This window comes from Peromyscus leucopus, chromosome 7, assembly GCF_004664715.2.
Source record: "Peromyscus leucopus breed LL Stock chromosome 7, UCI_PerLeu_2.1, whole genome shotgun sequence".
Lineage (NCBI taxonomy): Eukaryota > Metazoa > Chordata > Mammalia > Rodentia > Cricetidae > Peromyscus > Peromyscus leucopus.
In genome coordinates, this window is record NC_051069.1 from 110,341,456 (window position 1) to 110,352,405 (window position 10,950).

Sequence of the window (10,950 nt, forward strand, 5' to 3'; positions counted from 1 at the left end):
TTGTGCGCAGTACTGTGTAGCTGAGGATGTAGCCCTGTAGAATGCTTGAACTACAAAACCCCGCATCAGCCCTATCTTCTGTCCTTGGCATCAGAACTCCAAACTCTCCTGCCTTTTGGTCTTAGAATGTGAATCAGTGACTCCCCACTTCCTGGTTCTCAGGACCTCAGCTTCTCACTAAGTTTCACTGTCAGCTTTACTGATACTTCATTTTTATTTTTTGAGAAGGGGCCTTAATGTATGTCAAACTGACCTTGAACTCACTATATATCCGACTGTGACTCTGAACTTGACTCTCCTGCCTCCATTTCCTGTGTGCTGGGATTACAGAAGTGTGCCTCCACAACCAGTCTGTGTGGCCCTGGAGCTCTAACCCAGGGCTTCCTGCTTGCTAGACAAGAGCTCTGCCCACTGAGCCACATTCCCAGAGTCCGCTTTCCTGATTCTGAGGCCAAGTGCAAATCAGTGAACCCCAGAAGTGGGCCCCCTGGTTCTCAGCCTCCGTCACCACGTAAGCACGTTCTCCTAATAAATCCTCATATAGACAGAAACAGCCTCAGCAGTTCTGTCATTGTAGGGAAGCCTAGTACAGGTGCAAACACAGCAGCCGGATAGACAGGTTGCAGGTCCGTGGAGAGAGCTGAGCTGAGTGAAGACTGCTAAAAGGCATTTTCTTGTGGGTGGAAATGGAAACTGGGCTTATGTAACCACAGACAAATTACAAAATGAACAGAGGAAGACTTGTGATAGTCTAAGATAGCCTCTGGGCATTCCTGGTATTCAAGTCCTGCCATAGTCCCTCCCACACTGAGTCAGGGCTGGTGTATAACGAGCCCCAGCAAGGCTGGGTCATAACATTCACAGAGAAAAACTGGTAGATAAAGGAGACCCTGTCCATTGTTTGCTCTGTCTAGAGAAACTTTGATGCTAGACCTATAAAATTCTGGATTTAGCCAGTGTAGTGGCTCACGCCTGTATTATCTGTATTCAGGTGGCTGGTGCAGGAACATTGCCATGAATTTGAGCCTAGCCTGGGTGAATTCTAGGCCAGCTTGACTACAGTTTGAGTCCCTATTTAAAAAAAAAAAAAAGTGGGGCTAGAGAATTGGCTCAGGAGTTTAGAGCACTTATTACTCTGGGGCTTGACTCCCGCTACCCAGTGTACCAGCCTTCCTTTTGGGCCACCAACCAGCTCCCAAAACATGACACAGAGACTTATTATTAGTTATGAATGCTGGGCCTTATCTTATGTTTGTCCCACTAGCTCTTATAATTTATTTTAACCTGTTTCTCTTCATCTACGTTTTGCCTTGGGGCTTTTTAACTTTCTTTCATTCTGTATGTCCTACTCTGTGTCTGTCTGGATGGAGGCTGCTTGACTGGCTAGCCCTGGGCATCTCCCTCTTTCTCCATCGTTCTCTCTCCTCTCCCTCTCTCGAGTCTAAATTCCTCCTCCTACTTATTCTCTCTGCCCACCAGCCTGCCCTATTTATCTACTGACTAGCTATTGGCCATTCGGCTTTTTATTAGACCAATCAGATGCCTTAGGCAGGTAAGGTAAAACAGCAACACATCTTTACATAAATAAATGCAGCATAAACAAATGTAACACATCTTTGCATAAACAAATGCAGCATAAACAAATGCAACACACCTTTACATAAAGTAATATTCCACAAGACACAACCTTCTGTAACCCCAGTTCCAAGGGATTTAATACCCTTTCCTGACATTCACAGGCATCAGACAGGCATGTGGTACACACACACATATACAGGCAAAGCATTCATACACATAAATAAATAAGCACTTGGAAGGCAGCAAGTTCAGGACAGTCACTCTATTACACAGAGAAACCTTGTCTGGAAAAATGAAAACAAAACAAAACAAGATAGAAAAATCCAATCTAGAGTGTGGTTCATGTGGGAAATTGTGTGCCTAGCATTCATGAGTGAAGCCTTGGGCTCTACCCCCAGCACATGAACCCCTGCAGTTCCAGCACTCTGGAGAGTTACGCTCACAATCATTCCTGGTGAGTTTGAAGCCAGCCCAGGCTATCTGAGACACTATCTTAAAATCAAAATCAAATAAACAAAATAAGATCTTTTCAAATGTGGATGGAGCCTTGGGATATTAGTATTTGAGACTTGAGTGATTTAGATAGAATGTTCCTTCACCTTCTGTTTGGTACACCTGGTGAGCCCCTGGCACTAGCGTAGAATGGAATGGGAAACGAGTAAGATGTGATACCTATAATCCCAGCCCTCATCTCCAGTCACTGACTGCTCACAACCACTGTCATCTTCAGAGGCTTTCCATTCCAAGCCTCTTCAGCTCTCCACCCCCACAATCTCTACATCTCCACAGACAACTTCCACAAGTAGTTATTTATAACTTTAGACATTTGATCTCTGTCCTCTCCTCTTCTGCCTCCCTCCCAAACTAGAAATTTCTAGTCCATGTCCCTCTACTTTGCCCTTTTCATTAATTCTTTTTTCATTTTAACTTCCTTCCACATAAGTTGGGAGTCCCAGGGTGATCATATCTATCACACTCTTTCTGACACACTGACACCCTTGCACGGTCATCCTTCTGTCCCACCTACTATCCATCTCCTCCTGGGTTGTAAGTTCTACCGCCACGTGGAGCTGTACTACACACATTGCCAACCTCAGCCAGGTCCTTTTTTTTTTCTTCTTCTTTTTCTTTTTTCAAAACAGGGTTTCTCTGTGTAGTTTTGGAGCCTGTCCTGGAACTCACTCTGTAGACCAGGCTGGCCTCAAACTTACAGAGATCTACCTGCCTCTGCCTCCCGGGTGCTGGGATTAAAGGGGTGCGCCACCATGCCTGGCAGTCAATTCTTTTGTTTTGTTTTTTCTTTTTATTTTGTGTGCATTGGTGTTTTGCCTGCACATTTGTCTGTGTGAGGAGATCCCTGGAACTGGAGTTACAGACAGTTGTGAGCGGCCATGTGGGTGCTGGGAATTGAACCCAGGTCCTCTGGAAGAGCAGCCAGTGCTCTTAACTGCTGAGTCATCTCTCCAGCCCTCAGCCAGGTCCTTGATGTCATCCAGCAGATGCCAAATTCAGAGTTGAGCCCTATCATCTCTGTAATGTGCACATCTCCACACTGAGACGTCTCCTGCCCTGGAGGGCTTGGCCTCCCTCAATGGCTGGATCACTGTCCACTCCCTGCACTTGCCCCCCTCAACACCATCTCCTGCTAACGCCATTCCTCCACTGTCTAAAAAACAGAATTGTTAAAGGCAGAGTGGCATAAAGTGAGGTCTCCATCCTGTTCTTGATGGCTCTGCTTCTGCCCATCCTGTCTTCTGCAGAATCTCTGGGAGATTCCCGTGGGGAGAGAACCTGATGTCGGAACTTGAGAAGCAAGGAGCTCTGAGTCCTGACCCCACTCAGGCAGGTCACCCCAACTTCTCTCGTTGAAGCCTCATGCTGGGAAATGAAGTGGAAGCTGCTGGCTTACAAGCCTGAAAGGGGGTAGGGGAAACCTGTTCTAGGGCAGGGAAATGAAGCTCTTGGAAGTCCCTCAAGATCTCCCCCTTAAATGAAGTTCTAAAGCCATATTACCCAGGCTCAGAGTCTGGCGGTCATTTGACCAATAGGATTCAGGGGAATGCATCTATATTCTGATCTATAAAATGGAAAATACTCATACTTTTTAGGGTTGCAACAAGCAATTAGTACGATTTCTTTTTTGTTTGTTTGTTTGTTTGTTTCTCTGTGTAGCTACTACGATTTCATAACAAATTTTTACTCATGTGCTCGTGTATGTGGGTGCCCAGGCAGGCCAGAAGAGAGCTTTAAATCTCCTGGAGCTGAAGTTACCTACAGGTGGTTGTGAGCCACTCGACATAAATACTTGGATTCAAACTCTTGTCCTCTGTAAGAGTGGTTAGGTTTCTTATCCACTAGCTCCTGATATTCAATTTCTTATGGTCTGGAAAGAATCTAGGCATATTAAAGTATTTTCCAGGCTAACAGGAAATCTATAATCCGTGCTTTCTGGTTTGAGCTGGCTGGAGGCAACACCCACAGTTCCCACTGTTCTGGAACTAGTTTCTTCAGGAAGGTACAGGGAGCCGGGCTGCGGAGAGGCGGATCAGCCTGTGGCTGTCAATCGTCGCCAAGTCCGGCCCCCAGAGGAGCGTCACAGACTCCGCAAGAGCGGGTCCGCGAGCTCGCGTGTCCGTCCAATCACAAGCCCCGCCCCGCCCCGCAGCGCTTCCAATGGTCGTCGATTCTCTTCGCCCCGCCTCCTCAGGGCGGGGACGGACGCCGCGGCGTAGGCTTCGCGTCAGTAGCACGCGACCGTGCAGCTCCGGCTCGGGATTCCGAACTTACAGCATGTCGGTCATCTTCGCCCCTGACTGGCTTCGCGGCAAGGCCAAGGTCAACCAGGAGACCATCCAGCGGGTGAGCGTCCCGGTGCAGGAGTTTCCTGCAGCCTACGGGCCGTGGTGGGGAGGGCCGGGGGCCGGGCCAGATCGGCGCCTGCTGGCGGCGTGGGGGCACCTGAAGGTACCCTGCACTTTCGCCCTCCTTTCAGCTCCTGGAGGAGAATGACCAGCTGATCCGCTGTATCGTGGAGTATCAGAACAAGGGCCGAGCGAACGAGTGCGTCCAGTAAGTGCCACTGGGGACGTGCGGCAGTCTGGGTGATGGGTCGCGGATGAGAAAAGGGAGATACATGAGAAGTTACTTCGCCTGAGTGGCGCTGCATGCCTGTAATTCTAGCACTTGTCAGGCTGCAGCCGGAGGATGGCCACAAGTTTAAGGCCAGCTAAGATTACATAGCAAGACTCTGTGCCCCGGTTATTTACTTACTACTCAAGACCATATAGTTTATGGTAGAACTTATTCATGGTTTCACATAAGCCCTGTGAGCTGATGACAGCGAAGCATCTGAAAGCTAGGCTCAGATAAGAGCCACGATCTCTTTATTCGTGGTTTTTACGTCCATTCCCAGTAAGTCAGGGCATTTGGTTAACTAGCAGTCAGTCTGTGAGAGATACACACAACCAACGAAGAGATATCCACGTTAAACCAAAGGTTAATCCTGGATAGAATTAATGTGCACTCCATGGGATATCAGAATGAGAAGAAACAAAATTCGAGACCCTTTTCTAAATTTGGTCCAACAATTAGCCACCTACAATCCTTCTCCAAGTACCTCAATGGAATAGCAGAATCCATTCTGAGGTGTTTATGTTTGACTCCAACATTTGGCGGTTTGATTTTTTTACAGTTTATAGTAAACACTTTCTCATTTTTAGAAAATGCCTGCCGCACATTTTTCTTTAGTACATTGATTCTTTACTAATCTCCTATCCTGTTTTTTCACATTGTGAAGGTTGCACTTCCCAAGTCTGATGATTCTTTCTGAATGGCAAGCAATTGAGAAGTGCTACCGTCGTATGCTTGCCTTGATCATAAGAAAGGCCTCCTCTCTCTCCAAGGTTTCCCTGTGAATTTGTTCTATAAGCCAGGCTGGCTTTGAACTCAGAGACCCACCTGCCTCTGCCTCCCGAGTGCTGGGTGTACTTGGGAATAAGAAGCACAAAAGATTCCAAATCTCTTGTGGAGCTGACATTCTAGAGTCCAGAATCCAGAGGGAGGGATGGAGAGTTGGCTCAGAGTTTAAGAGCACTTGTAGCTCTTGCGAAGGACCCAAGTTCAGTTCCCAGTAATGGTGGCTCACAACCATCTGTAACTCCAGTTGCAGGGCATCTGATGCCCTGGGCACCAGGCATGATCCCCCATGTACCAGGCATGTATGTAGTGCCCATACATATATGCAGGCAAAACACTCATACACAGAATCCAGAGGGAACAAATATAATGAGATATATAATAATAGGTGCTTTGAATGGGATAAAGTTGGGGGGGCGGGGTGTGATAGAGCACCTTGCCTGTCATGAACAGGAAATTCAGGGTTCAATTTCCAACCCCGCAGAAATCAAGTAGGGTAAGTTATGGTAGGGGGCAGAGATTCTCTAATAAGGCAGCATTGAGTGAAGCCTTGAGCCCCAGAGATAAGTAAGGCAGGATGAAGGTGCTGAATACCCTCAGGCCACATCAAGGAGGCCCTGTGTTCAGAACTTAACAAAGGGAAAGCCATAAGAGAACACAGAAGTAACTGGAGACCCCCCCACATTAAGACCATGTAGGAATGAGATGGCATCTTTAGAGGGGTTTAGAACAGTTACGACAGGATCTTGATTTAAATTGTGCTGTGACCATTCCAACTCTGGGGAATAAAGCAGGGCTTCATCATAAACCGTGGAGTGAGGAAACTACTATTGTAGTCCAAACAAAAAAGTCATGGTTGCTTGATCTAGAGGACATATGTGTGAGTGATAAGTGAGAATGGATGAGAGCCTAAGTTAAACAAGAAGGTTGGTGAAGCGAGGTGTGTTGATGCACTTGGGAAGGCAGAGGCAGGTGAATCAAAAAGTAAGAAAAAGGTTGGTGACCTGTGTCATTCAGTCGAGGGAACAGCATTCCACCACACTGGGCAGGTTTTCTTCTAGTTTGCAAGGTGAGTAAAAACAAGCCTCTAATCTGGGTGGTAGTGGCTCACGCCTTTAATCCCAGCACTCGGGAGGCAGAGCCAGGAGGATCTCTGTGAGTTCGAGGCCAGCCTAGTCTACAGAGTGAGATCCAGGACAGGCACCAAAACCTGTCTCAAAGAACCAAAACAAACAAACAAAAACAAACAAACCAACAAAAAAACCCAAGCCTCTAATTCTTGTTTTTCACTCATAGGTACCAGCACGTGTTGCATAGAAATCTCATTTATTTAGCTACCATCGCAGATGCCAACACAGGCAGCCTTACAAAGGCAGTGGAATAATCTTCTAGGAGGCTTTTGATGCGGAATGACAGAATGGAACCCATCTCCTGTGAAACAGAGACAGAATTGTTAGTAACTGAGCCACTTGGGTGAGAAGTCTGTGGCTCTTTCTAGACTGAGAAGTTGCTGCTAACTGTACTATATTCTAAATATTGTAAATATTTTAGTAATAAAGCAGACCCCGCTGGAAAACTAAACTGAGGTATGTGACAGCAATACCATATCACCAGAATCAACAGTGCTTAAATCTCTGATATCATGTAATAATAAATGATATGTAATGAGTCTTTCTCTGACCCACCAGCCAGCTTTCAAATAACAACAGAAAGACTTATGAAAGGTTGGCCTTAGCCTAGGCTTGTTTTTTTTACTAGCTCTTATAACTTAAATTAACCTATTTCTATTAATCTACATTCTGTCACATACTGCCCATCCTGCTTCTTCTGTGTCTCCTGGCGTCTCTTGGACAAGTAGATTCATCTGCTTCCTTCCTCTCTGCCCAGAAGTCCTGCCTGTACCTCCTCCCTAGCTATTGGCTGTTCAGCTCTTTATTGAACCAATCACAGCAATATATCCCACAACAATGATGTACACCTCTCTTCGGTACCCCAGAATGTCTCTTTGTAATCAACTAATGCCATCACACAGCCCTGTTCTCGCCTTTCTTTCACCTCTTTCCTTCTCCTAGTTTATAAAAAATACCAAAGTTTCTTTTCAGGAAGAGAGGTTGAAGCAAGTATCCCTGCTTAAGGCTGAATTACACATTACAGAGAATCAAGCAAAGGGTGCATTCAGAGCTGAGAGGCAAAAAAGTTGAATAACCAGCACTAGGCACACCTGGGAAGTAGAGGCAGTGGGTCAACGTTAGCCAGGGCCACATGAGATCCTGAAAAAGGAAAAATGTTTTTGTTAGCATATACAAAATAGGTTTAACAATATTTTCTTTCTTTTTTTTTCTTTTGTTTGTTTTGTTAGACAGGGTTTCAATCCGTAGCATTTGCTATCCTGGAACTCTTTCTGTAGACCATGCTGTCCTTGAACTCAGATCCACTCACCTCTGCCTCTCAAGTGCTAGAATTAAAGGTGTGTGCCACGGCGTGGCTATGGATTTCTTTTCTTTTTCTTTCTTTTTTTTTTTTTTTTTTGGTTTTTCGAGACAGGGTTTCTCTGTGTAGCTTTGCGCCTTTCCTGGAACTGGCTTTGTAGACCAGGCTGGCCTCAAACTCACAGAGATTCGCCTGCCTCTGCCTCCAAGTGCTGGAATTAAAAGCGTGCGCCGCCGCCGCCCAACCCACACCCCCCCCCCCCCGGCTCTTTTTCTTTTTGGTTTTTCAATACAGGGTTTCTCTTTGTAGTCCTGGCTGTCCTGGAATTCCTTCTGTAGACCAGGCTGGCCTCAAACTCACAGAGAACAATGACATATTCATGCATCTATAAGATACATTTTGACCAGATTCACTTCTATCACTCTTTCTTGACTCCTTCCTACTTGAAAGCTTGTTATACAACATGGATGCAATTTAAAGGTATTTCACCTTTATGTTATGAAGCCAGCCATAAAGGATAGACACCAAATGTATCAGTTTTCTGTTGCTGTGATACAACACCATGATGAAAAACAACTTGTGGAGGAAAGAGTTTATTTGGCTTAAACATCCTGTCATAGTCCATCATGAAGGGGAGTGAGGGCAGAAATCTAGGGGCAGAAACTGAAGCAAAGGCCATGGGAGACTGGGGCCTATTGGCTCACTCTCTTACTGAAAAGACTGAAAATCTATTAGTTGCTCAGCCCAAGAGGCTGGCTATCTCAGCAATCCCCATCGTACCCTGGAGGCCTGGAAGATCCCTGGAGAGCTGCTGGTCGTCGGTCTGTGTTGGAATCCCAAAGAAGCTGGTTTTCCTATCAACCAGCAAAGGACAGATGAACTTGGCAGTGACAGTGTGAGTGGCCAGAGTCTCCGTCCAGGTCCTTTTATCTGGAAAAAGAAAAGTGTGGCTCGCAGTCAGGATGACTCTTCCTCTTTCAAATAATCCAATGAGAAGAATCCCTCACGGGGGTGCCCAGCGGCTTGGATTCTAGTTGGTTCCAGATATAGTCAAGTTGATAACCAAAACAGACCTTCACAACATGATTCTACAAACAGGAAGTACTAATAGGCACTCAACTGACAAAGTGGAGGTATTGTGCAGAGTAGGGGTGAAGAGGAGAGGGAAATGAGTTTGTGAAGGGACATGGTTGCAGTTCTGCCAGATGAACCTTCTGAGTCAGTTGATGGTGATGGCTGTGCCATAAGGTGAATGTACTTCATACCACTGAACTGCACTTAAAAATGGTAACGATAATATAATGCAGGCTTTACAATTTTATAAAAATGGCAGTGTGGCACTGATAATCGTATATGGTCATAAAGCCAAGTAATTATGGGTTAAAAAATAGTCTTAGCCATAAATAAAAAAACAAAAGTATGTCCAGGCGGTGGTGGCACATGCCTTTAATCCCAGCACTCGGGAGGCAGAGTCAGGAGGATCTGAGTTCAAGGCCAGCCTGGTCTACAGAGCAAGATCCAGGATAGGCACCAAAACTACACAGAGAAACTCTCCCAAAAAAACAAAAAACAAAACAAAAGTCTTCAACAAATGGCTATGGAACACAGGCAGGCCTCCAAGATTTGAATCCCATCCTATGTGACATAGGAAGACTGGATTGATTATGTAATTTTGTATTGATTATTTGGAAATTCCACATAATGCACTCTGATCACATTCATTCCAGTCCTCCCAGGTCTGCCCCCAACCATTGCGACCTTCTCCAAAACAGCAGAAGAAGAAAAAAACAAGTTCTGTTTTGTGTTGCTCATATACTCACTGGGCAATGTCAAACTCCCAGTGGACAGCCCCTGAGAGAAGACTGAGCCCTTCCCCACCCCACCCCCACCAGAAGCCGTCAACCTTGAAGAGCTACACTTCAGCACCCTTATCACAATTTTTAATTCCCAGATGAAAACAGGAGGAAGTTTTCATGAACTTGAAGTTGATACACCGGTTTTCTCTTCCCTCCCCTTCTCCATCCTCTCCTCTCCCTCCTCCTTGCTTCCCTTCTCCCTTCCATGCTGTAGACAGAACCTAGAACCTCACACGCTCTAAGCAGGTTCTGCACCACTGAGCCACATCCTCAGCTTCCAGGGAAAGAAACAAAAACAACAAAAAGCTGGGACGACTGGTCACCAAAATAAATACTTTGGCAGAAGAGACATCCTTCTTCAGGGGCTAGCCCTGATAAATGTAGTTCTTACCCCTTATCAAGGAGGCTTCCCTTGGCAACAAGCAGAGACTGTTGCAGAAAACTACAACCAATCAAGATGTGGAGTCCAATCCCAACAGCTACATCTACAAAACAATTCCCACATCTAATGCTCAGGGAATGTTTGCCCAAGAGGGAACAGAAAGACTGTAAGAGAGAGAATCTGGGAGTTTGTTGTGAGATTGTTCCCTAGTAATGTCAGAAGCTACACCCATAAATCTCACCAACAAGACTGCTCAAACATGAAGTAAACAAGGACAGAATAAGACCATCCTCAATGGTCTTATAATGAAAAGCTTGGAGCCAGATATTGGGGTAAATGCTGAAAGATCAGAGAGACAAAGGAACAAACTACTAGAGAAACTTACTGAAATCCTTAGGCCAAAATGGAGACAAGATCCTATTTACACGAATCCTCAGACTGCAAACCTGAGTCCTCAGCCAAAAAGATCTCAGCCGAAAGGCTCTAGTTCCTGTCTCCTCAGGCCTTATATGCCTTTCTCCACCCAGACATATCACTTCCTTCCTAGTGCTGGATTAATGGCATGTGTGCTTCCCAAATACTGGTAGCAAAGCCATGATATCCCAAGTGCTAGGATTAAAGGAGTGTCACTCCCAAGTATTAGGATTAAAGGTGTGTGCCACCACTGCCTGGCTCTGTTTCTTTTTTAGACTGAATCAATCTCATGTAGTCCAGGGTGGCTTTGAACCCACAGAGATCCAGACAGATCTCTGCCTCCCCGAGTACTAGGATTAAAGGTGTGTGCCACCA

General features: G+C 45.8%; 1 protein-coding gene and 1 long non-coding RNA gene across 2 annotated transcripts; one reads left to right on the plus strand and one right to left on the minus strand.

The window, feature by feature from the left end:
• The first annotated feature begins 4,291 nt into the window (after positions 1 to 4,291).
• Positions 4,292 to 7,074, plus strand: Ss18l2 (SS18 like 2). The gene is made up of 3 exons (XM_028890457.2): positions 4,292 to 4,437; positions 4,571 to 4,647; positions 6,790 to 7,074. Exons 1-3 carry the CDS (start codon positions 4,369 to 4,371, stop codon positions 6,875 to 6,877), a joined length of 234 nt encoding a protein of 77 aa, XP_028746290.1. The 5' UTR covers positions 4,292 to 4,368; the 3' UTR covers positions 6,878 to 7,074.
• LOC119088379 lies at positions 6,803 to 9,386 on the minus strand. Its single transcript, XR_005092055.1, has 2 exons — positions 8,704 to 9,386; positions 6,803 to 7,763 (listed from the first exon to the last, which is right to left on the minus strand). It is a non-coding gene; the product is annotated as an uncharacterized LOC119088379 (long non-coding RNA).
• Between the last annotated feature and the right edge of the window lie 1,564 nt (positions 9,387 to 10,950).